At 22.5% G+C, this 27780-nt stretch overlaps 4 protein-coding genes across 12 annotated transcripts; 2 read left to right on the top strand and 2 right to left on the bottom strand.

Annotated features, from left to right (window-relative positions):
- The first annotated feature begins 47 nt into the window (after window positions 1–47).
- LOC409252 (protein Jumonji) lies at window positions 48–7990 on the top strand. Of its 2 annotated transcripts, none has more exons than XM_026441726.1 (14): window positions 48–256; window positions 422–449; window positions 522–632; window positions 838–1007; window positions 1181–4769; window positions 4923–5148; window positions 5242–5394; window positions 5477–5675; window positions 5764–5912; window positions 5992–6301; window positions 6389–6795; window positions 6874–6972; window positions 7056–7358; window positions 7442–7990. In XM_026441726.1, the coding sequence occupies exons 3-14, from the start codon at window positions 547–549 to the stop codon at window positions 7526–7528; spliced, it is 5778 nt and encodes a 1925-aa protein (XP_026297511.1). In that variant the 5' UTR covers window positions 48–256; window positions 422–449; window positions 522–546; the 3' UTR covers window positions 7529–7990. The 2 variants fall into 2 exon arrangements, with proteins under 2 accessions (XP_026297511.1, XP_026297512.1); XM_026441727.1 differs by having other exon boundaries at window positions 540–632.
- Window positions 7991–8877: 887 nt separating this feature from the next.
- On the bottom strand, window positions 8878–13284 carry LOC727001 (solute carrier family 35 member C2). 3 transcript variants are annotated; one of them, XM_006565498.3, is made up of 7 exons: window positions 11222–11305; window positions 10472–10700; window positions 10183–10397; window positions 10026–10098; window positions 9681–9933; window positions 9382–9557; window positions 8878–9286 (listed from the first exon to the last, which is right to left on the bottom strand). In XM_006565498.3, the coding sequence occupies exons 1-7, from the start codon at window positions 11263–11265 to the stop codon at window positions 8933–8935; spliced, it is 1344 nt and encodes a 447-aa protein (XP_006565561.2). In that variant the 5' UTR covers window positions 11266–11305; the 3' UTR covers window positions 8878–8932. The 3 variants fall into 3 exon arrangements, with proteins under 3 accessions (XP_006565561.2, XP_006565562.2, XP_001122715.3); XM_006565499.3 differs by having other exon boundaries at window positions 11001–11254; XM_001122715.5 differs by lacking the exons at window positions 10472–10700; window positions 11222–11305 and adding an exon at window positions 12760–13284 and having other exon boundaries at window positions 8880–9286.
- On the top strand, window positions 13114–15319 carry LOC100578629. Of its 4 annotated transcripts, none has more exons than XM_026441729.1 (5): window positions 13114–13202; window positions 14216–14320; window positions 14379–14714; window positions 14809–15018; window positions 15102–15319. In XM_026441729.1, exons 2-5 carry the CDS (start codon window positions 14219–14221, stop codon window positions 15273–15275), a joined length of 822 nt encoding a protein of 273 aa, XP_026297514.1. In that variant the 5' UTR covers window positions 13114–13202; window positions 14216–14218; the 3' UTR covers window positions 15276–15319. The 4 variants fall into 4 exon arrangements, with proteins under 4 accessions (XP_026297514.1, XP_026297515.1, XP_026297513.1 ...); XM_026441730.1 differs by lacking the exon at window positions 13114–13202 and adding an exon at window positions 13503–13637; XM_026441728.1 differs by lacking the exon at window positions 13114–13202 and adding an exon at window positions 13545–13753.
- Window positions 15320–17456: 2137 nt separating this feature from the next.
- LOC410119 (mitogen-activated protein kinase kinase kinase 12) lies at window positions 17457–27360 on the bottom strand. 3 transcript variants are annotated; one of them, XM_016913107.2, is made up of 12 exons: window positions 27002–27360; window positions 23886–24052; window positions 21377–21651; window positions 21091–21277; window positions 20819–21010; window positions 20242–20668; window positions 19906–20132; window positions 19516–19834; window positions 19046–19443; window positions 18722–18931; window positions 18457–18652; window positions 17457–18382 (listed from the first exon to the last, which is right to left on the bottom strand). In XM_016913107.2, the coding sequence occupies exons 2-12, from the start codon at window positions 24023–24025 to the stop codon at window positions 18263–18265; spliced, it is 2691 nt and encodes an 896-aa protein (XP_016768596.2). In that variant the 5' UTR covers window positions 24026–24052; window positions 27002–27360; the 3' UTR covers window positions 17457–18262. The 3 variants fall into 3 exon arrangements, with proteins under 3 accessions (XP_016768596.2, XP_016768595.2, XP_026297471.1); XM_016913106.2 differs by having other exon boundaries at window positions 18263–18382; window positions 18722–18934; window positions 21091–21274; XM_026441686.1 differs by lacking the exon at window positions 27002–27360 and having other exon boundaries at window positions 18263–18382; window positions 18722–18934; window positions 23886–24025.
- Window positions 27361–27780: the final 420 nt, after the last annotated feature.

A 27780-nucleotide genomic window follows, 5' to 3' on the forward strand; every position in this document is an offset into this window, starting at 1 on the left:
TAAATCTCACTATATGCAACACAATGTATTGCTTGCAATGTGGATAAGTCTTGAGAAATCAATATCATTTTATAACGCATATCTATGTGTATCTAAACCATAGATCAGAACGTGGTATTTAATCATATTTGACACAATAAACAATCATTCATTCAGTATAAAGAACAGATGTTAGGTGATTTTGTGTATCATTAATTCTTCATCATCTATCTGTTTTGAATGAAAAATATTTTAAATTATTTAAAACATTAAAAAGGTTTAATTATTACAATTAAATATTATTAAATTTTATATCATTAATTATTTGATATTAAATTTCAAAATTTTTTTTATGTTATATATTTATTGTTTATGATAAGATTTATTATATTTTATTTCATATAATATAGTATTTTTCAATATTTTTTAACTTTTTTTTTAGTTTTTATAAAAATGAAGATATTGATCAGGTAATAATTTAATCTTTTATATTCGAATATTAATAAACATATTTCTATCAATTTTTTATTATTAATTAACAGAAATATTTTTTAATAAAGTTAAAAAATGGTATTAAGTCGAAATGATAAAAGAAAAAGAAAAGAAGGAGATTTGGTGGATCTTATGGATCCACTTTCAGAATCTCCAAAGAGGTAAATACTTAAGTATTTTAATATAACTATTTTAGTATAAAAAAATATATATTTCATACATATAAATATTCATACAATATAAATAAAATATATTTCTAAAATATACTTTTCAATAATTTAAAAAAATTTTTATCTATTTATGATAGTTATAAATTATTTTATTTATTATTATTTTTCATTTTTTATATGTATTTTATTATTATAGGACTAAAGTACATGCACAAAGAAAATTTGCACAAGGTGCAACAACAGTTTTTAATCCTTCACATACTCCTATTAAGGATAAAGAAAAAACTAAGCCAGCAGTTATAACAGAATTAATAACTCATAAGCGACCAAATACAGAAGACTTTTTGACATTTTTGTGCTTTAGAGGTTTTTAATTAATTTTAATCTTTTATTTTATATTTCATATTAATTATAATTTGTATGTATTTATATATTATTTATATATATATATATATATATATATATATATATATATATAAATTATGATTAATAATAATAATAATAATTAATAATAATAATTAATTTAAATTTTTGTATAGGAACATCAATTTTACCTCCAAGTTTAAATTTTTTTAATGTTGGTAATAAAAAAGAAAAATTGGATCCTAAGCCAATACGTACTATGATAGATAAAAATATAACTTCAACTAATATATCTGTTGAAAATCAAAAGCCAGAATCAAGTCAGAAAACTACTACTAAAATAAAACCTGTTATTGCTGATAAAAAGAAAGTTCCAAATACAATAAAAAAAAATATTTCAACATTTAAAAGTACAACATCTACTGTACAAGCACTTAAAAAAAAATATCAAGAACAGCGTCTTGCTAAGCAAAGGATTAAAAATAAATTTAAAACATCATGTGTTATGAGAACAAGATCTTGTACAGAACGAACATTGTTAAAATCTGTAAATAAATTAGCACCCAGAAAATTTTTACCAAGAATTGAAAATAAAAGACTTGGTTTGAGAAGTAGTGTGCTTGCAGATAAAACAAAAAAAGGTCCATCAAAAGTTAAATCTATATCACCTAAACCAAAGAAAAAAATTATAATGAAACAAAAAAATAGTGATACATCAAATTCAGATTCTACATCTGAAGAAGAAGGTCCTTCAGAAAAATCAGTACCACAGATAAAACGTACAATTCAAAAAACTGTTCAGAAAAATATATGTACAAGAAGTAAATCTGAAATGAGAAGAATTACACGTTCTCATAGTGGTACAATTTCTCCAAAAAATCTTTGTAGAAGACCAACAAGAAAAACTAAAGAAGCAGCTGCAGTATATATGGAAATTTTAGGTCGAAAACTTGTAAGTCCTGATTTAGAAAATGATGATAATATTTCTATGGATAGTTTTCCAGAATTACCAAATACACGTAAAATTTCTCAGACAGAAAATGAAATTAAAAATAAAGTAAAACAATCTATTACAAAAACAACTAAAAATAAAGATAATAAAATTTCTTCTATCCATAATACATCAAATAAAAGATTGGATAAAACTAAAACAAATAAAATTACTTTTAAAAGTAAAAGATTAATAAGAGTTCATAAATATTGTGAAGTTGATAGTGATGAAGAATCTATTAGTTCCAATGGAACTAATAATACAAGACCTGTTACAAGAAGAAGTTTAGGGAAATTAAATAAACCTATAAACCGATATCTTAGATCTTCTACTAAAAATGTGACTACAAGAATTGAAATTGAAGATAATGTAAACATTAAATCAAAATCTCAAGTTCAAAATAATTTAAAATTTAATAAGGAAAAATTTGTAATGAAACGTAAACGAGAACAGAATACAAATAAATCATTATCTGAAAAAATTAATGGATTAAAACAAAAAGAAATAAAAAATACTGTAATTGAAAGTACAGATTCTGATGAAGAAACATTAGGTATGTTACTTAATAAATTAAAAAGAAAAAAGAATGATAATATACAAAAAGATATTATTAATAAAAATAATGATCATAAAAGTGAAGATAAAATTGAACAACCTTTAAAAGAAAATTTAGTCAAAACTGATCTTTCAAAAATATCAGATGATGAAGAATCTTTTCGAGGATTTACAAAAAAAGCAATATCCAAAGTATTAAATTCGTGTCAAACACATGTTAATGTTAATCTTCTTGTCACAAAAAAAACGAATGACAAATTAGAAACAACTAAAATAGAAGATGAACAAACTTCAAATGTAACTAATAAACAAGAAAATGAAAGAGAATTATCAAATAATGAACCTCTATTAAATACAAATTCTTCTTCAATGATACATGTAGTAGATAATCAGCATCAAAAACTTGAAAAGGATAAATTGGAATTGCCTGATTTAGTATCTGATGAAATAGAACATAAAATATCAATGAAAAATAATGAAAAAGAATGTCATCATAAAACAGAAATTTCTTCCATAGATATGTCTTTATCAACATTGCATATAAGAAAAGAAAAAGTAAATATGTCGACTGAACAAATTGAAAAGTGGTTGAATGAAAGTTCACTTGCTAAAGAAGAAAGTAAATTAGAAATGGAAAATGTATCTACTTTCAAATACGATGCTTGTGAAAAAAAAACTGATATGTCACATTTATCAATTTCAACAAAAATTCAACATTTGGTAAGACCAGTTAATGTCACACTTTCTAAACTAACAGAAAAGGCTAATATAAAAGATCGTATAAATACATATAATAAATATGCCCCTATTATAGCAGGAGAATTGCAATCTGATTTAAAACAACATAATGAACTATCTAATATTAATGTTAATAAACATAATACAAATTTTAAAGATATAAATAAAGGATTAAATATAAAATTGAATAAAGATTCATGTTCTGGAGAAGAAGGTGAAATTGCATTAAAATCTGATCATACTTCAGTAGATAATTCAAATGAGAAAAAATTATTAACAGAAAAGAAAACTATATTTCAACCAAGGAAACCATTTTTACCAAAAGTTAAAGAACGTAAAACAGTAACTCCTAATGCAAATGCATTTTCCCCAGAAAATGAAAGCAGTGTTTATGCATTTGAAAGTGATACAGAAGTTCCAGTTAATACTCCTTTTAGACGTAAAATTCGAGAATCTAATAAATCAAACATGAATTTTAATTTATCTGAAACTAACCCAAGTAAATCTGAAAATAATGCAAATAAATCTAAGAATAATACAAATAAATTTGATAATAATGCAAATAAATCTGAAAATAATACAAATAAATTTGATAATTCAAATAAATCCGAAAATATAACAAATAAATCTGAAAATGAAGCAAATAAAAATATTGAAAAAGCAAGCAAAAATAATTGTGAACGAACATTTAAAGAAAATTCCAACAATTCTTCAAAAAATGAAAATGAAATAGTAGAAATAAAAAATATGTCAAATACTACTTTAAATGTAAATAAATTTGAATTAGCAAAAAATTTTGCAACTTTAGCAAATATACAAGTTTTACCACTTGATAAATTAACAACAACTTGGAGTAATGTAAATTGTAGTACATCAATAGCAGTACAAGTAAATCTTGATGATAATGTACAAACACAAAAACAAATAACAGAAGGAGATGTAAATCAACAAAAAAGTACAGAAATATCTACTCAAACTGAGAGCAATAATGAAAATGATGATGAAAATGATGGTCAACTATTTTATATACCTTTAGCTGCTGTCACAAGAAATGGACCAAATTTAATTCAAGGACAGCAATTAATTCAAGGTGTAGCTGTAAAACTTGGCACTGAAGGACCAAATGGTCCTAATCAAAAAGTTCTTTTAAGAGCAAAATTAGTTACCAAACCTCCATCATCAATAGCACGTTGTCCTCCTATAGGTACAGTGCAACCTACAACTCGTAGTCCACCTAACTCTACTCTTATAACAACTGATCATTCAATACCATCTACTTCTTCAAATATTACATCTATTGTTAGTACATCTAATTCTGAATTTCAATCATCTTCTCTAAGCAAAAATGAAAACATATTACAAACAACAAATAGACAAACTATTGGAACTGCATTAAATATAGGAATTGAAAAATTACCAAAATCCCCAAAAACTTCTAGAGAAAGAAAAACATCAATTGATTCAAATAAGAACGGAAAACGGTAATGTAATTTTAATATGAAGAAAATTGTAATTTCATTTTCTTTAAATCACAATATTAATAATAAATATTTTAATTATATTAATAAATATTATTCTTATATTTTTTATAATATAAATATTATATTATATTAATAATAATAAAAAAATTTTAGATGTCAAATTAAAACAAAACATAAAGGTTTTGAAAATTATTCTCCAACTAATAATGTAACATTTCCAAATGCAAAAGATGAAAATAACGAAGCACGATTAGTTGAGGCTCCAACATTTCATCCAAGTGAAAAAGATTTTCAAGATCCTCTAGAATATATAGATAAAATAAGACCAATTGCAGAAAAATTTGGAATATGCAGAGTTGTACCACCACCTAATTTTAAAGTAAAATTTATTGAATATTATTGCATGATTAAATGCATTATTAATATTATATTTATAAATATATATATTATGAGTATAATTTTTTGTTCTCAGCCGGAATGCAAAGTGTCAGATGATATGCGATTTACAGCTTATAATCAATATGTACATCGTATGCTACATAGGTGGGGTCCCAATGTGAAAGAAATGATGGCTATAAAAAAATATTTAGCTACACAAAGTATAACATTAACTCATCCACCTTGGGTAGAGTATTATATGTATAATTTTTTTTCATATTATTTTATTTTATTTTTTTAATATATTTAATATAATTCTATTTTTATAGATTGGTGGAATGGAAGTTGATTTGCCTCATTTATATCAAACAGTTCAAAGTTTAGGTGGATTAAAAGAAGTTATTGAAAAAAAGAAGTGGCAAAAAGTAGCTGATGGAATGAAAATACCAAAATCTGCTCAAGATCGTGTAACTAAATTAGATGATATTTATTGCAAATATTTATTACCATATGATACATTATCACCAGGTATTTGTATATAAAATTAAAAATAAAGTGCAAAAATCCATATAATTTTTTAAAGTTATTTATCAATAAAATAATATAATGTAAATAGAGGAACGAGGTAAATTATTTGATGAAGTTGAATCTGAATGGATAAAAAGAGAAAGTAAAGTTCTACAAAGGCAAAATGCACCAATAAATGAAAATGATGAAGAAGAAGATGATGATAGTTCTGATGAAATTGAGGAATGTATTGTAAAAGTAAGAATTCTGAATTATAAGTATTTTCATAATTTGCAATTCTTTTTAATTTATGAAAAATATATATACAATTTTACAGGGTAGAAATATGCCGTTAAATGCATTTTATCGTATTGCACGAAATACACAACGTATGTGGTTCGGTGAAAATCAACGATCTGGAAATGAATCTGAAGGTGCTTCTGCTGATGAAGTTGAAAGTGCATTTTGGAAACATGTAGCAGAAAGAAAACGACATGTTTGTGTACATGCTGCAAGCATTGATTCAAGTGGACGTGGTTTTGGATTTTCAGTTGCTAAAAATAGTCCATTTGCAAGACATCCATGGAATCTTAAAGTACTTACTAATAATGCTGGATCAGTATTAAGAGCTTTAGGTCCCATAATGGGTATGAAAAAATATATATATTATATATTTTTTTAAACTTCTTTTTTTTAATTATCTTTTTTTTTATAAACATTAATTTTATTTATAGGTGTGACAGTACCAACACTTCATGTAGGCATGTTATTTAGCGCATGTTGTTGGTACCGTGATCCTCATGGTCTTCCTTGGATAGAATATCTACATACTGGTGCTAAGAAGATTTGGTATGGTATACCAGATGAACATAACAATAATTTTAGAGAAGCTCTTTCAAAAATGGTTCCACGATATTGTAAAAATAAAACTATATGGCTACCATCAGATACAGCAATGGTTCCTCCAGAATTATTGGTTAGTAATGGAGTATCATTATGTCAGACTGTACAAGAACCAGGACAGTTTATAATTGTATTTCCTAAAGCATTTACATCGAGTATATGTACTGGTTATGTAGTATCTGAAAGTGTTTATTTTGCACAACCATCTTGGTTGGAAACTGCTGAACAAGTATTTAAAGTACGTAAATAATATTTTTCGATTTTTTATATTATATATCTTATAATATATCAAAATAATTGTAAATAATTATTGTAGGATATACAAGATAGTTGTGAACCATCAATATTTTCATTTGAAAGATTATTATTTAATATTATTAATGACTCTAGATCTCATATAGAAGTATTAAAACAGGTAAATATTAAAGCTAATAACTCTTATTAAAATATAAACACTATACATATATATAAAAAAGTATAAATATATTATATTTATAGATTTTACCAAGTGTAATTAAAATTCGCGAAAAAGAAATAAATTATCGTAAAGAATTAGAATCAGTAGGTCTCACAAATAAAGAAAGATTACCCTTGCCAGATAGTGGAAAAAGAAAAAAAGGAAAAAAAGTGAAAGAAGATGATGGTGACTTTGAATGTGAAACTTGTAGAGCTAATTTATTTGTTTCATTAGTTAATAATTCACAAGATGATAGTGTTTATTGTTTATTACATGCATTACAATTATTTAATAGAAAAAAGCAAATTTTAAAACATTTTACTCTAATGTATACGTATAATGAGGTAAATATGTCTTTTTTTTTTTTAATAAATTCAAATAATTTTTATAAATAATAATTTTATTTAAATGTTTGCTTTTTAAACAGGAAGAATTAAATGATTTGATTCATAAATTAGAAGAAAGAATTGAAGCCAAATCTAAAAAGACTAATCAAATTAAACAAACAAAATAACAAATCTACAAAATAATTTATTAAATTACATAGGTAAAAATTATTTATTAATCTATTTCAAAATAATTATAAGAGATTTTTTGCATATATCATATTTATTCTTTTTGTCATAATATAATTGTATATAAAAAATAAGTTTGTTTTAATAACGATTTTAAGACGGATCAACTTAAATATTTAAAAAATTAGATAATCTTATACTCGTCACTAATAAAATTCTTGATTTTCAAAATAAAAAAATTACTTATACTTAAGTATGTAAATCGTACTTCTAAGTACGATATTTAAATATATATTTTTATGCGTTTTATTCTCATATATCATAGCGATAAATATAAGATATGTGAATACATACAAGCTATGTTTCAATAATTATAGAAAATTATAGAAATAATCTTATTAAATATTTCTTACTTCTTAATAGAAGAATTCTACAATACTTATTATTTAAAAATTAAGAAATAACACAATATTTATGTATGCAAAATTTATTATTAATAGTTTAAAATTATAAAATAAAAATTATAATATTCTCAATATGAGAATATATACATATATTAAATAAATTTCTTTGACAAATTATATCATTCATATTATTATGCAAATCAACATTATAAAATCAAATAAATATTATATAACACAAAAAAATTTTTTCTTTAATTTATAATTATATTGTATTTAAAATATTTTATTAAAATCGCATATATAAAAAATGATTTATGAATATAACAAATTATCAATCATATATGTATATATATATATATATACACATATATACATATACATATTATGTATATTACAAAAGTAAAAAATAATAAAATTGTTTTTTTTATAAAAATTATGACTAAAAAATTGTTAATTAAATCTAGAATTAATTTCATAAAATATGCACATGTTTTTGTTCAATTTCAATTTACTTTATCTATTATTATGCTATTCTTTTCTGGAAGATTTACATATTTATATATAAAGATATATATCATAAATAAGATCAATTGAAAAAAATACTATTAAGTAATGTATAATTATGCTATTTTTTGGCAAGAAATTAATAACACAGACTATAAGTAAATAATTAAATAGTATTAATTATAATATAAATTTTTTTTAAATTTTGTTTACTAAACACATATTTGCATTTTTAAAATTTTTGCTGAATAAAAATTTTTTTTTATTTTATAAAATAAAAAATATAGATTTAGTAGAAATAATTTTGCAGACATAAATCATATTCTTAAAAAAGAAACATTTGTGATAATTATTAATTAATGATTAATAATTAAATTCATGTATAAAGATACATATAAAATATTTATACGACAGAGAAATATAATTAAACATGGAATGATTTTTTAGAATAAATCTTATCATTCTAATAATAATAATAATATTAAAGTTTAAATTTTACTGTTCCCTACGTTGTAATATATTAGATAATATTTGAGTAGAATTCTCACCATGTTTAAGTGTATCATCTTCATCTGAACTGAATTCTGCATTTAAAAGATTTGTTAACGATGTTGATTTTTGAGTTAATAAAGGTAAATTTGTATCAATACTATCTTCATTTTTTAAATTGTTACTTGAAAGAGAATTTACTTGTAATTCCAAATTTTCAGCTATTTTGTTTCTATTTGATAATACTTTTTGGATAGTATGAATTATGATTCCACAAAGGCACATTAATAACCCTATGAAATTAAGACCACTCATTTGATCACCTTTCCATTCCACAGCTAAGATCAAAATACATATTTCCTAAAAAATGAAAATTTTTTATATAAATAAGTGTCATATATAAATATATTATGTGTGTGTATATATATATATATATATATATTTTTTTAATTTACTTTAATTATGCCAGTAATTGAAAGTGTAAGACTAGAAGTGTATGTAACAACTAAAAATTCCATAATTTCCATATGGAAAGCTATAATAGCACTTCCAAATATAGCAGTTATAGTCATTGCAATAGTATGAATATTATTCCAATCAGTAATTTTAAAATTATTATATAGACGAGGTCCTAAAAATAATATTTTTCTTAAAGACAAATTAATATGATTTTTAAATACAATATAAAATAATTAAAAAAATAGTTATACATATAGTTATACGTTTGTATAACGATAGATATATATATATATACCTTCAAACCACATCATTACTGGTACAATAGGTAATAACATCCACAATTGCATATAATACATCATATCAATTGGACTTTTCATTCCAAATTTAGATTTTTGCATAATTAATTGTGTCATAGTCCATCGAATACCACTTGAAAATGATGCTAAGAGACAAATTACAAATCCAAAAATTTCAAATTGTGTTGATTTGTAAGTAAACATAAATAATCCTCCTGATATCATTACTACAATACATGATAATGACCAAGACTATAACAAAATTATTTTTTAAATATATTTTATATTTATAATGTTAACACAAAAAGTTATTACAATTATTTATTATTAAGTTAAACAATTACCTTTTTCTCTAATCTCAAAAAAAGTGCAAATCCAAGAATAAAAATGATAGTAGTTGATTTTGTCATTGTATATCTAAATCATATATTTCGTTAACATATTTTATCATATTTTATCATATTTTTATCATATTCTTAATGTAAAATAATAGATACATACAATGACATAGTAATTAGTGAAATTGCCCAGTTTGATAAACCAACATCAAGACCACTAGCTATACCAACTGGCATAACCATTCCTATTATGCTTTGTAAAGGAAGTTTTAATTGCTGTTGTTTTTTCCAACATGCTTTAATGCATCTTATTAAAGCAGATAACAAAAATTTTAATAATAAATGACATATCACCACAGTAAGTGGAAAATGAAATCCCTAAAAAATAAGTGCATATAAATAAAATGAAATTAGATAATAAATTTTTACAAATTATAAAATTCTTCACTTACATATGTATTATAAAGCCATTGTACATAAAATGTTAAACCTACAGATAAGATAAAGTAACAAAAAATTAATATAATAGTTCGAAAAATTTTTTTCCAAAGAGATATCTCTTTTTTGGATATATTTGAAAGTTCTTGAACTGGTTGAAGAAAATAATCTGATGTATCATCTGCATCTTTTGCAATTTGATATTTTATATGTGATCTTGTCATATTTTGAAATAAATGTAATCTGTAAATATAAATTTTTACAATATTTAATATTAAATATAATATATTAAATTATAGATATTATTATACATTATTTCTAAAAATATAAAAATAAATTTGTTTATTACATAAATAACATAACATAAATATATGAAATAAATAATTATTAAATAATTTTTTTAATTTACAAAATATTTTTATTTTTATTTTTCTTAATTTAAATCAACATTTTTGATTAAAATTTATAAAAATTTATAAATTATGAATATTATGCAATGTAGTAAAATATAATTAAATATTGTAATAAATATATTAAACGTACCGTTTTATAATTCTTTAAATACATAAAAAATAGTCATAAATTGTTATATGTTTAATATTAGACATCTGTTATCAAATTATATATATTTAATAATAAAATTAATCATATACTAATGTGTACAAAATTCTTGTATTCATTATGCAAATTTATGCTGTATTCAAAATTACAACGAGAACACTTAAAAGAAAATAAAAATTAAAATACATATCGTTATCACTTACTTCGATGTGACATACGATATAAGCGTTAAGCCATGTATAAACATAACCTAAATATTTTTGTTGAAAAACAAAAATATTTATATACATAATTTGATAAATATTATCTTAGAAATTTTCTTAGTTTTAAATTTCCTGTGATAAATTTGCTTATAGAAAAAAATTAAAATTATATATAAATTCTTTGATTAAGTTTTTTCAAAATTATTGATTCTAAAATAAACACAAATACTTAACATAATTCTACAATTAAATAATTAAAATTTATAATGCATAATATATTTTTTTACTAAAAAATTTAAATTAATTTTTATTTTATATATTAACATAGATGAAATATTATATTAAATTACAAAATATATATATTATATTATATTAAGTTATGAATATAAATAATATTAAATTTTCTATTTAACATTTTTAATAAAAATATAAAAAATTGATTTATTTTTATTTTAAAATATATTTTTATATGAGTTTTTTATAACATCAAATAAAAAATTCATATACAAATATGTATTTTAAAAAATGTTTTAAAACTTTTTGAAAATTATTTCATTCTTATTTACTCAGTGTAAATTAAATATACATATATAATATATAATTATTTTTTTATCTTATAAAATATATTTTAAAAAATTACTAAATAAAATTATTTATTGCTAAACGCATTTTTTACTAAATGCAGATTATATACTTTATATATATTACATTCATTTATTAGCATAAGAGAAATTTGATATCTCTATTATGATTTGAAGACAAATTCCAAATTATAAGGAATTTATAAGATATAAAGAATTTAATTATATAAATAAAAAATATTTAAATAAAATATTAAGATATCATTGATGATATTACTTATTCTATTAAATTGGATTGTCTTCAATTCATGAAGATATATTCTAACAAGATTTATCGTATACATTAATTCATGAATATACATATACAGAATTGTTAGAAAAACAGTATATTACAGTTGACCTAAATATAATCGCATATTTTTATTACACATATATAATTAAACGTTTCTTATTTATATGTTATCTACGATCACTGCGTCCACCATTTCTGTATCCCCCACGGCCACGAGAATTAGTTTTTGGTGTAACAGTTGTTTTTGTTGTTGAATCACCAGAATATCTTGCAGATCCTCCTGGAAGTCCTGAAGTATTACTACTATTTCCACCACTATTACTATTATTATTATTTCCACTTTTTGTTGTTGTAGAACTACCAGATGTACCACTAGTAGGTGTAGTTGAATTACTTTGAATTGCCTATAATAAAATAAATTAATATTAATATTAAGTAAAAATATTAAAAACATATTGTTTATTTATTATTATTTATTATTAATAAATTTAATGCTAGCAATATTTTATTTTTTATTCTATTTTATTTAATTTCATTCTATTTTAATTATATGTAAATATTTCTTCATTTTAATACATGTAAATATTTTATTAATGGGTTTTGTTTGTTTAATAAATAAATAGATATTTAATTAAAAAATATAAGTTTATTTGACAATAACATACTAGTGGTTGTCTTCCAGGTTGACCAGCAATGTTATTTGCATTTCCATTATTTGTAATACTATTGTTATTACTACCAGGTGGGCCAGATCCACTTTGATTAATCATTTGTTGTGCTAAAGCAGGATTTGGTTCACTCATATTCAATTGTTCATTTATTACCATACAAAATTCTCCAATTTTTTGTATATCTCCATTTTTTCCTGAATATAATGTTAAACATTGTCTCCAAACAGATGCATAACCTTTTGTCAATCGTACAATATCACCTGGTACAAGAAGCTGTCCTGGTTCGTCCCAAATTGAAACATTCATACATGCTGTACCATCTGCTACTTTAAATGTTCGAACTTCGCGGTTTTCTTTGGTAATAGTAGGGTGACCAACTTCCAGAACAATAAACACTACATTAATGTTTTTCTGTCCCGGCCGTATGTCTTTTATCAGTACGTATTCCATTGTTTTAACAATCAATATACACTTTACACTATCACTCTTAACGAATAATCACTTTTACATGTATATTTAAAAATACGTCAGATGTATGTTTTTACTTTACGTACTGTTTAATTTAACTTTTCTATTATCTTCAATATGCGTTTAATATCGTATATTACATCAAATTTCTTTCTACCAATACTTAGTATAACACTAATGGATGAGTATTTAAGATATTTGTTTACGTAAAATAAGAAAGAAATTCATTAGAGAATTAATACGGGTGTTATGCTGTTGGTAGCTAGTAGAGTGAATGTCAGCCATCTTATTTTAGTACGTTATACAAACACTAGGTTCGCTACTGTTCAACAATATGCGCGTCATCGAAATAATCTGGCAGCAGCTGGTTGTAACATGACTTACCAGTGTTATTACTACATAAAGTAAAACTGATACATCAAAATATATATGTGTATTATGTATATTTATGCACGTATATGATTATGTCACACAACTTGTATATACATGTTTATACACAAAATTTAAACATACATTAAGTGTATGCATATATATATATTTTTTTTTTTCTAAAAAGCAACTTTATTATTATGAAGAATATATATTTTTTATATAAAAATTATATTTAAATTTTAATGTTATGCTATTTTTGTATTTTTTAAAAATAATATAATTTTATATAATAATAAAAATTATTTCTTATTTAATATTATGTAGAGTATAATTTAATTGTAAATGTATAAAGTTTAACCTAATAAAGAATTTCAAATTTATCCTCTGAAATTTGTCATATCAGTTAAATTATAAATGTATTTCATTATCGCATAGCTCATGTTACAGTTATTAATCGTTTAAAAAATAAAAATATTGACAGATTCTTTTAATTTTTATATCTATCAATGTTAATAAAATCACATAATTATAAGTAATAATAAAAAAATCTTTCTTATTGTTTTAATAATATTAATATAAAAATAAGTTATTATCAACATTACAATTTTAGATAATGGACGTGGGTGAATCTCTGGATCCAAAAGAATTAAAAGTTACTCTTGAAACATACAAAAAATTGGCAAATGATTTTGCAAACCATGACACAATTTTAAAGGTAATATTTTCAAATTTATTTATATTTAATTCTTTTTATTAACAATTTATGATTCCAGGATAAAACAGTTTTGTCATATGTAGCATACGTTTTAGAAGTACCAGATTTTGAAATTATTAATTTGAGTTTAGATATTTTGGAATTATTTGTTAAAAACGTGGATAACTATGTACATATAACCTCTACTTTTGGAGTTCGTGAAGCTTTGGATGCAATTATAAATAAGTATAATATAGATGAACCAAAGATATCTAAACGAGCACAATGTATAAAAGATGATATAGAAAGAATGAAACCACCAATATATAATTTACGTAGTAGATGTAGAAGAGTTATAGAACCTAAAAAATTAAAAACTCATGTAATAGTATTACACATTCAAGGTTTATTACCGGTATATTTAAATAATATATAAATATACATGTATTAATTTTACATAATTACTATTTTTATAAATTTAATATTCATATGAATTATATGTGAAATAGGAAACTCGTGCAGAATTAGAAGGAATATTAATAAGAATCAATGGTTTAGTTTCTCTTGTAGTTGATGTAGAACATCAACGTGTTACAATGCGTACTTTAAGTTATGTTACTGCAAAACAAATTGCAGAAGCTATACAAAGAAATTCAGAGAATATGGAAGCAAGATTAGTAACAAGAAATAAGTACAATCAAGAGTATCTTGTTAAATTGGTAAATGCATAATGGTTTTTTTAAATTTTAAAATTATGAAGTTTTATTAAGATTATTTTATTAATAAAATTTATTACTTGAAGATTCATACAGGAAATAATGGTGATACTGAAGATATGCCAGATTATTTACCTGAAGAAGATGAGCAAGAAAATGAAAAAGAGGGAGTTGTATCATTACTTACTGGATTAAGACAAAGTGCATCATCATTGTACAAATCCACTGCTGAATTTCTGCACAATTCATTTTATTGGTAAATTTATAAGCTCTAGTACAATAAATATTATTTTTTATTCTATTATCAATGAACAATTTAATAAAATTAAAAAATATTTGAAACTACAACTTTATGCAAAAATATTTCTACTAAATTTATAATAAGTAACTTTAATCATTGATCTAATAATTTGATATTTTTTAACTTTTATTTATTTTATTATTATGTCAAGCTTATCTTTCATTATATTCAGTATTGTATTCAAATATTTGTTATATCTATTAAAATAGATTAATTAATTAAATATACATTAAAAGCATAAATAAATTTAGTTTTTATTATATTTGATGATAATAGTAAATCTTTGATGCCTATTTATTGTTTTAATTAAACTGTACATATGTAATGTAATAAAAGTTATAATTGAAAGAAAAATGATAAAAATATTTAAAATATTTAAAAATTACAATATTTTGAAAGATTAGTTGAAAACTTTTACATGTTCAATAATAGAATAAAAAAAATTATAACTAATAATTCGATAAATATGAATAAAATTTATTCACAAATATTCTGTGCTAAATATAAAACTGCATTAATACTGTAGAAAAAAGAATTTTAAATTATAGTATCATATATTTTAATTAAATTATTATTTATAATATATTATATATTATAATATATTAATAATATATTATTAATTATAATAGTAAATTATTATAAGTGAAAACTATTTAAAATGTTTCATTATTTTTATGTATTTATAGCAATTTTTCTTGTTTGTAAGATCTTTTTACAATATTATAATAATAATTATAATATATATTTAATATAATAATATTAAATAATCATTATAGTAATAATAATAATGTGTATATTTTATTATTAAAGATAGGCTGTGGAAATATTTATATTTTAATAAGTTAATATATTTATATTTGAAGTAAAATCATAATATACATTTTTATTTTTCTTTATATATATTAATTTTTTAATTAAATAAAAATTGTAAATAATATATTTCATTTTCAAACGTTAATGAATATAAATAATTAACACTTTTTATCTTATATAAAAGAACTTTTATTTCATTTTAACAAAATCGAATTATCGAATAACTTATATCATGCTCTTAAGATTTTAATTATTTTATTAATTAAACATTTAATTATTGTAAATCAATTATTGTAAATCAACTTTATTTGTTTATAACACAAATTTTGTGTATCGCATTTATTATTAAGGAATAATAGAACTAATCAGTTTAGCTGCCACTGCACAAGAAGGAACAATTTATGCAACTACGCGCATAAATATAATAGATATATATGATTATTATAAAGTACATCTTTGTATATCTTATTAATTATTTCGTCCAATGAGCACGTATTAGATATATAATGTTATATCTTAGCTGCTATTTTCTTAAGTTCATATATTGTATTGTCTATATATACAATGTATAATAATTGTCATTAAGGCAATTTGAGTTTCAAAGCAGGTACAATAGATGGATGCAGAACAGTACTTTGGACAATTGAGTTAACATATTTTAGTTTTGCATGTAAATACTATATACTTATTGTTATTGATTTAAAAGAATGAGTATGACTTTTACATACAGTCCAATACTATTAAGAGTTTCAGTTTGAAACTCAGACAACCTGCATTGTTTGTTTGACTACATTATAATATTACTTATATTAATTTTTTTAAACATAGTCATTAAATTAGATTGTTTCCATTTATTAAATAAAAAATGAAACAATAAAATTTGTGACATGTAGTACATTAATATATTTTATAGTAAGATTATTGGTAAAAGTTTTAGTGCATCAAAAATATTTAATGATTTTATTGCAATAAAATTTTAATGCAATACCTCATGTTATTTATAATTTAATTTTATCGGAATATTTGTTGAATTGAAAAATTATTGTACTGATGTGATTCTATTTCCAATTATAAGCTTAATTATTTCATATTGCACATAATTAAATTTTGTTATTTTACTTTAATAGTCACTATTTGGTATATTTTATGAAAATTGCCATAGGCACTTATGTTGTAACATTTATTTAATAATTGTCATTCCATTACATATTTTTTAAATCATTTTTGAAATTATGTTTTTCTAATACAACATTTATTACTTTATGACTTTATTGTATTTCTATATAAAACTTCTCTTCAAACTATCTTATAATATATGAGTTTATTATTTTTTTTAATTGGTCCTACACTACTAGAGTTTTTTCATAAGTACAAATGAATACAATTATTGCATTCATTGTGGAATGATTGATTCATTAATTGATTAATTTTTATTAATATATAAAATAAATGCTATCATTGATAATAAACTCATATTTAGCTGAAAATTCTAAATTTACTAAAAGGAACTATAAAACAAAGTAAAACATAATGGAATGAATATTTTAAGTATTAATTTTTTCTTTTTTCACATGAAAGCATGAGGTGCATATATTTACAAATAATACTATGTAATAACATGTCATTAAATAATGCTATATAATAACATGTTTTTATAAATTTTAATTTCCGAAAATATTATAAATCTACATCTTAATATTTTTTCTAGAAAAAATAGTTATTGATTTAAATGTCCATTTTTCTGTAGAATAATTTATATTATAAATAATGAGAGAAAATATATTTTCATTAAATTAATTCAATTATTGAATTAATTTTTTGAATAATAAATTTCAAAAAAAAAAAAATTTAACTTTAATTTTGTTTTAGAATGTGATTTCAAACTTTTTTCAGTAATTATTCAATATTTCGATAATATTAATCTAATATTTCATTGATAAATAATGCATTGCATCTAATATTTCATTAATAATAATGTATAATGAAAAATTAATGTACATATATCTAACATATCTTAAATTGATAAATATCTACAATATTTAACACAGGATGAAAACATACATTACAAAAATGCACTGGCTGTTAGGTACTGTAATATATCACTCGAAAATGAAATATAAAAAATTTGTTAATTTATACACTACTTTCTATTTTTAAATTTGCATCTACTGGTTGAGATGCAATTGTAATCTCACTGACTTCATCTGTTTCTGATTGACTTGACGTATCAGAAACATCATCTATTTCTTTTCTCTAAATAAAAACAAAAATATAATTTATTATATTTTGCATAAAAATTACAAATAATAATATTTATCTTAACTCACCTTATGAGAATAGTGAATATTACGAAATACTCTTTGCATATCGGGATTACTTTCTAACGTGGAGGATTGACTGGACGGAGGATGTGAATATTCAGAAGTATTTTCCTCATCAGAAGCTAATACTCCTTCTATTCGTACCGTTGCATGTTTAAATCTTCTTAATCTACATCCAGGACCAATTGGTCTTCTTGCAATACTATAAAATAAATTCATTAAATTAGAATATAAATTAATTTGACATTTTCACATTACATTAAAAGAATACCTTCTTCGTCTAAGAGAATAATTATATGTATAACTTGGATCTTCACCCTCTTCATCTGACCAACTTTCTTCACATGCATCATCTTCACGATCACACAAAGTATCCATACTTTCGGAACAAGGTCGAGTTTTATTTTCCGATTGTTCTTGTGGTGTATTGTTAACAATTATTCCACAAAAATGTCCAGGTAATTTTATAGATTCTTCTTTACTTCTAAAAGAAATTATTTATTATTTTTATTATTATTAAATTTTATATTTTTTTATTAATTTTTTTATTTAAATATATGTATTAACTTTTAAATATATGTATTAAATATTTTACCTGTGTTGTATTATATCATCACAATTTCCATTATCTATAGAAGAAATAAGACGATTAGCATTAATAATTTCACTAACTTTTCGACCAAGCGTTTCTAGATTATCATCATCGCTACAGTCCTTTAAACGTTCATTTCCATTTGTACGATTTTCGTTTGAAGGTTCAGGACTGGAACATGGACTAGATTCTATTCTATAATGAGCTTCGGATAAAATTGAATTTCCATTTAAACACTCTGCTGCTTGTTTATTTAATGATTGTTTATTAAGACTATTTACAGAAAGCTTTTCTATTGATGGAATTGTTGTACGTTCAACAGGATTAAAATCAGTTTCATTAATATCCATTATATCTGTTTGTGTTTGATTATCAACAAAACGTGCACATACTTCTATGCTCTGAAAATAAAGATATATTTAATGCTATATTTTTATAAAATAACAAATATATATCCTCAAATTAATACATACTTTTCTTTCACGATGAGGACTTGATCGTGGACTAGAGTTTATACCACAACCAGATCCTACCCTGCGATGCCTATATTTACGTTGTTTAAAACTATTATTAGGGGCTAAAACTGTTTCTGGTTGATTAGATTCATTTAGTTGTGTATACATAGTTGCTTTTATAGGACTTTGTGGACAATCTGTTGGAGATGGTGGAGTTGTTGGAGTAGACGATGTCGAAAATTGCGGATTACGTCTACGATGAAGTCTTTCTTGAGCCTTTAAAAGAGGATGTACAAGTCGTTTTTTACATTGCTTATATCCATTTTGTTGTTCTCGTCTAAGAAATAAAATATATTCATTATTTATTTATTATCAATCATACAAATATTCCACTATAAATTTACTTACTTAATTACATCTCGTTCACGTTGCTCCAGTTGCAATAAAACAGCACTTAATTCTAAATATAAATTATTAGTGCGTTCAAGTTTGCGTTCATAATGTTCTCGAATATCTTGAGCATGTCTTAATTCATCCTCACGTCGTCGAATGAGATCAGCTTCAAATCTTGGACTGCTACAACTATTTGTCTGCATTTGTTTCATATGATCTCTAATTTCTTTTTTCCAAGATTGCTGTAATAAAAATAAAAATATTAATTATATTTTAAATAATATTTTAAATAATTTAAAGAAAAGAAAAATTAAACAAATTAAAAATTATTTTTATTTTCAAAATTTTTACCTGTGTCTTAAAATAATCATCAGGTTTAGTACATAGTACTTCAACCGCTGCAATACCGAGATGAATTTCAATATGTTTAAAGGAGGGCCTATTACGTGGTTTTGCAGCCCAACATTGTTTTACAAGTAACCTATATCCTTCTGGACAACTTGCAGGAATTGGTAAATGAAGAGAATTATTGCCTACACCCCAAATGATTGCAGAAGAATCCACATCTTTATAAGGTATTTCTCCACTTAAAAGTTCCCATAATACTACACCATATGACCATATATCTACTTTCTCAGAACAAGGTTCATTTCGAATAATTTCTGGAGCCATCCAAGCAACTGTACCAGCAAAACTCATTCTTGTACTAATTTCATTCCATTCTCTACTAGTTCCAAAATCGCTAATTTTTACAACTTCTCCTTGTCCTATTAATACACTGAAATAAAAAATATTCAATATTCAAAAGTAAATATTTTTTAAATATTTTTATTACATTAAATAAATAAAAAAAAATTATTGAATTTGATAAAAAAAGGAAAAATTTCATATTTTATTTTATATTAAATTAAATGACACACACACATACTTTGGACTTTTAAGATCTCTATGTATAATTTTATGTGCATGAAGATAGGCCATTCCAGCAGCAATTTGTTTTGACCAAGACACTAATCTAGGGGGTGGAACTGGTTCACCAGCTCTAAGAAGATCATACAGTGGTCCATATGGACAAAATTCCATTATTATACAATAACATGGTGCTTGTGTACAAACACCTCTAAAAAATAAACAAATTATTTATTTGCAGTAAATTATCATTATTTTTATATATTATAAATTATAAAGATAAAAACATACTTAAATTGAACAATATTTGGATGGTTTAACTTTCGCAAATGCCGTATATCAGTTTCACGTGGTTCCCGTACTTTTTTTACAGCTACAACTTCTTTATTTAATTTTCCACTAAATACTGCCCCTTGAGCTCCAGATCCAAGCCACTGAAGTTCACTAATTGATTCAAATGGTATTTCCCAATCATCTGCTAAAATATAAAATATAAAATAATTATAATTTTATAAATATAATGTTATTATTATTATATATTATATTATATATGAATTTTATAAAAAAAAATACTTACTTTGATGTCCTTTAATTTTTTCATTTACTGCTGCCTTTGAAAGCATAGTCCAAACTGGACGCATACATCCTAATATACCTTCCACCCAACTTGATCTTTGTGCATCTAAAGTTCCAGAAACAGGAGTGCATTTTGTTGCTGTTTCACTAGAATTACTATTGCTTTCCGAATTGCTATGATTATTATTAGGTAATTGAGCATCACGTGAATCAGGAATAATAGGACCTCCTGCAATTCCACTCAACTGACCTAATTCTTCTTGGATACATAACATGCTAAAATAAATAATTAAAAATTATTAAAAATATAGTTAGAAAATTAAAAATAATATCATGTTATAAAAAATTATAAAATATTGAAGAAAAAAAAGAATTTTTTTCATTATTTTTCATTATTTTATCTATTAAAAATGACCTAACTATTTCATTTATTTTTCATTTTCAATCAATGTATTATATTATTATATTATATTATATTATATTATATTATATTATACTGATATTGAATATTGAAATATTAAGAAAAATATAAGAATTATAAGAAAAACAGTACAAAAAAAAAATTATTAATGCTACTTATATACTAGTATGAATATATATATATATATTATTGTAAATTATTATATATATTTAAATAAAAATATTTATATTAAGAATAATTATTAATTATTTAATATATTTTATATATATATATTGTATATATTGTATATAAATGATATTATGATTAATAAAAATAAATTATATTAATATTAAATATGAAATTATAGATTTACTAATAAATCATCTTTTTCAAATTTAAAATCATAAATGATATCATGAAAATCATAATTGAATTAGATATTTATACATAATGTGATTGAAAAATATTTTTGATTAAAAAATTAATTAAAAGACTTAATTTAAATAATACAATAAATTAATTTATATCATGATCATAAATATATTGTTAATAAATGTAATAAATAATAATTTTATAGAATGACCTAGCATTTTTTAATGTTTTTTCAATTATATTATAATTTTAAATTTATAAGATAAATTTATAAAGTAAATCTAATTAAAAAATCCATTGATTAAAACTTTTGTAATGTTTCGTGATCACACAAAGCGATTTATTACACATATATGCGTGTATAATTAACATCATATATGTATATCAAAACATATCGTTATATTAGATCATGAAATAGGTAAATATAACTGAAGCAAGTAAAATTAATGATATTAAAGAAGAATCATTAATTATTAGCATAAATTCTATAAATGATTTGTACACCTGTCAAATATATAACCTGTGAAACAAGTGGCTATCGTAAATAAGATGATAAATACAAATATTAATATCTATAATATACCAAGATATCTGTAATATACTACGAAGTGTAATATGTATCTTATTACTACAGCATTACTGAACAATAATATTTTGTATTTATCAAAAATGTTTAAATTATATAATAAAGTCATATCTGACAAAACTATAAATTCATGAAAATAATACAAATACACATCGTCTGATTAACTATGACATAAATATATGATAAATTAACAAAGATTGTCAGTACGACTTTATATGAATGTATTAGTGCAAGGACCAGATTGAAGTCGTCAACGATGGTGCCGTTATCGGAAGCGCATTCCGACGATTTGGCCTTCATGCTCACCTCCTCGTACCGACATTCTTTGGAATGGCCGCATCGTCATTTTGTGTCTTCCGGAGGAAAAATCGTGTAAATACCATCGTACTATGCGTAGCATATGGATATAATAATCTTATCTCATGCACTGAGAGAAAGTGTCATAAAATCATGCCACTAATTGAACATTTACACAATAAACAAAAAAAAAGAATATAATAAAACTATGCAAGATGCATACGAGAACGAAACATATCGTAAACTAAGAAGTTCGTCGGTAGAGGGCTACATTTATCATTTACATAGATTCTAGATTAAACATCGATTAAGCGATATTGTTCGTAACTATGTATAGTATATTATAATTTGATAATGTTAAAATTTATAATTATTCTATACTTTTCATTATATGAATAATTGAAATTTTATAAGAATCATTATCAAGATATTTAATATATTAAAATTATTTCATAATAAATATATTAATTTTAAATAATATTCTTGAAATGTTTCATAATAAGTAATTAAAAGTGCGCATGCGTAATAGTACGCGCGTAATTTAATATAATAAAATGAATGTTTTAAATATTATAATATATTTATGTGAGAATCAAAAGTAATTATACATCTTAAAGATAAAAAATTTATTGAATAAATTTTTTTTTTAATTTTGTTACATACATTAAAAATTAATTGCAGAAATATAAAATTGATAATATATAAATTGATAATAAAAAAATATTAGTGTTTTTAATATATTATATTTGAGATTATATATCCAATATTATTAATAATTTGACTCTCATTATATAAATAAATATTTTATATTATTATATAATATATTTAATGCAGCAAAAATTTTTATATTCTTACCTATTAGTAAATATGTGTGCTTCTGGATGAGAAGGTGACAAAACAACTTGATTAACTCCCGATGATGCTTCTGTCTCCTGAGGTTCAAATTTGTACATCTCAGGTTGAGACAGTGTTTCTGTTTCAGCGGGAGTGCGCATGATTTCTTATTTTTTTCTATTTCAATTCTATAACAAAATATATAATATGATAAATAATGTAATTTATAATTATAAATTTTTATTAATATTATTTCAAGTAAAAAATTGATTTTTACATGCATATTGAATATATATAATCAAAAGATATTATTTCTTCACAGTACTATAGGAATAAAACTGAGCGAAAAAGACAAAAAACAAATAAGAAATCACTTAAATTTTTTAACATTGGGTTCAATGGAATGCCGATCTAATAAGAGGCGTGGTGACCGTCACATATCCAACAATTATAGATTTATTTTTCGTGCAAATTTCTTAAGTCAAATCGAATTATATTTGAATAGTTTTTAGTTAACTATTAAAAAAATAATATATTTATAAAAAAGAAATTAACGAAAAAAATAAAAATAGAGTGCAAAATAAAAGATTTAATTGAATTTAATTTAAGTTAACTTAATAATAAAAATTTTGTCTCATGAGATATAATTTATAAAAGAGCAAATATTATTCTTTTTAATTATAAAATTTTTATTATTTAAAAACTTAATTAGTCTTATAAAAATTTCTATCATACTGGTTTAAACATGGCACCCTTTCGCGCTACAAAAAGGAAAAAAAGCATACCGAAGTTTTGTATAGTGAGTCATTCGTAGGCGTGCCTTGGATTAATCCTAAACACCTGTGCTAAAGTCTAGGTAAGCTTACATATTTAATACAACCCCCAAAATTCAAATCTTTAAAATATAAAGATAATATAAATATAAAATCGTATAATATCGTATTATTCTAACTGTAATGTAAATAACTATAATTACTTTAAATATTTATATTAATATGTAATGTCTATATAGTTGAATATATGTATTTTTTTTATTATATCAAGAATTTCTAGAGATTTTTGCATTTTATAAAATTAAAAAAATTGTTTAAGATTTTGTTAGAATTATAACAGATCAATGTACTAAAAGAATAAATATATTGCACCCTTTTTTTTCTTGTACAAACTCGTGATCAAAGTTAGAAAGAATCATAATATCTAGAGTGTTCAATATCTATCTTGATTTATCACTTAACTGATCAGAATATCATAATCTTTGTGTATAAAGAAACATGATATAAATATTTAATGTAATATTAATATTTATTATAATACAAAGTAATTTTTATATTAGAAAGTAAATTTAATTATATTAAAAATTAATATTAAAAATAAGTGCGACAAATTTAATTAAAATTAAGAAATTAATTTTTTATATTTTTGTTATACATGCATATATCATGTTATAGATGCATGACTCTATTACATTGAAGAGACTCATCAAAAGATTTTAAATCATCAAAAAATTTATAAAATAATTTAAAAATACTTTTTAACATTAAGATCATGAAATAAGAAAAAAAAATTTGATATAAAACTAATTAAAAATAATTTTAAAAAATTTAAGAAATTATTTATTCCATAGAATATAATGAATGAATGTAATATTACAAAAGTAAGAAACAATATACATGATAATATTTTCATTATTCATATATTTTGTTGACTTATTTATATACATTTGTTGCTATTTAGACAAAATCTCCTTAGAAAGAGATGCAATAAAAGTTAGATGATAAAAAAAAATTTTAATTTCGCTGTCGTTTGAAAGATATGAAATGCAATCTGTATAATAAAATAGACAATTAAAATATAAATGAAACAGTAACAATATGAATTTTAATGAAACAAAAATTTATTATAGGAATAATTAAACTTTTCTTAAACTGAATAATAAAATAAAAAATTAATAATTTTTGTATAATTTAATGCAAAACACTTTTTGATCTAATAATTAAATTTAATAATTTATTAATAGATTTTAAATTAATCTGATTTAAATTTATTATATTTATTGTATTTGCATCATTTTTATCAAAAAATGGTAAGTATTTATAAAAAAAATTAATATATTTATTATGTGCATATATACATATTAAATATTCATTAGAATAACATACAAGTTTTGCTACACATCCTAGCGTTGAAATCACCCGATAAATTGAGTGATCGCGATGCTACATAGAATCAGTGATAAAATCAGTATACATATTATCTTAATATAAATTTAAATAAACTATATTTTGATATATTAAAAAAATAATTGTAATATTTTTTTTTTAATAAATATGAAATGAAATTCAAAATATAAACTATTTATTTAATGTAGTATAACATATATTCTGTAATATAATATACTAACAGAATTATATCAGAGTAATTTAATGACAAATTTTTATTAATTTCTTATGTATTTTGTGTTAAAAATATATTTATTTGATATTATATTTTACATCTAACTCATAAATACAAAAATTGTATATGAATTATTGAAGAAAAGCCTTTTTTTTAAATTATAATATTTTCTAAATATAAAATTTCATAAATTAAATATTTTTTATTCTACATACCAGTACTCAATTTTATTATTTTACTGGTTTTGAAAAATTTGGAATTTCATTTATTTTGAATTTCATTCAATTATTTAACATTTAATATTGACAATAAAAATTTTTCTATTTCAATATGTATGAATTAATTTAAAAAACTTATTTCAGTTTTAACTATTTATTTTTTTATAGGTATCTTTTCTTTTTTTTCATTTAATAAAACTACGTTTCAAAATACCGACAGTTTGAGCTAAGTGACGCTATAATCTTTGAAAAAGACGCACGAAACGTGCACCACTGCGGACAGAATGAGATCCGCGTTCAATGCAGAACGATCGGGAACGTAAGCTTTCACTTTCCTCGAGCGACTTGCACAAGCGAGACACTATCGTGGTTAGGGCGCACATTTGGTACGAAAAACTCGACGAAGCATGAAGCGTCGAATATTCGAATAAAAATAAAATAAAAGTTTTGTGTTTGGAAACGGGAAAGAGGAAGAGTATGGGAGACACTTTATCGATTAAATTCTGACAACCCCTCTTCTCTCACCTTTATAAAAAATATCTGTCGACGGTGACGGCGACAGTCGCAATTTCTTATCCATAAGTTGAAGTATCCATAAAGTTGTATCTGGCGCCATACATTTGCAAAGTTTTTGCAAATCTGAATCTAACACTATAAGCATGAGAGTTTTCAACTCTCTCAAGAAATGTATCTTTGTATTGTATGTCACAATAATCATGCAAAAATATATATATACGTATTTCACTGTTTAAATAGTATCACTATTATATACGTTTTAAAGTGTAAGCGAGCTCAGAGAGCCGCAAATTTATTCTCGTTGACGGTCATGAAAACAACCCCACAACACCCTGACGCACGACGCGTCCAGCGGACACTAAACAAAATGGCGCGTAGCTTCGTCCATGGCTTCGACACCAGAGTGCGCCTGTCTACAAATGTATAAGGACGATTATTCTATACCTAGCAGAAGGAGACAAAATAAGTAGATAGATGAACAGGTTCGTCTATTCAAACCACGCCTCTTGGTATTCCAGTCTCATATACAAATACTACTGTGTGTATTATACACAGATTTATAGGAATGAATATACTTAAGAAAATTTCTTCTAATAAAACATATTCTAAAATATATATATTAAATATATATTTTGATATCCTATTTTTTATTATATCTTTGATTTAATTAAATGATTTAATTCTTAAATATATTTAATTAAAAATATAAAATATAGATATATAAAGTACACATAGATATTAATATATATAAGTAAATTTGTAAAAAAATAGAATTGCAGTCCTGTATA

Source organism: Apis mellifera, linkage group LG7, assembly GCF_003254395.2.
Source record: "Apis mellifera strain DH4 linkage group LG7, Amel_HAv3.1, whole genome shotgun sequence".
In the NCBI taxonomy this organism is placed as follows: domain Eukaryota; kingdom Metazoa; phylum Arthropoda; class Insecta; order Hymenoptera; family Apidae; genus Apis; species Apis mellifera.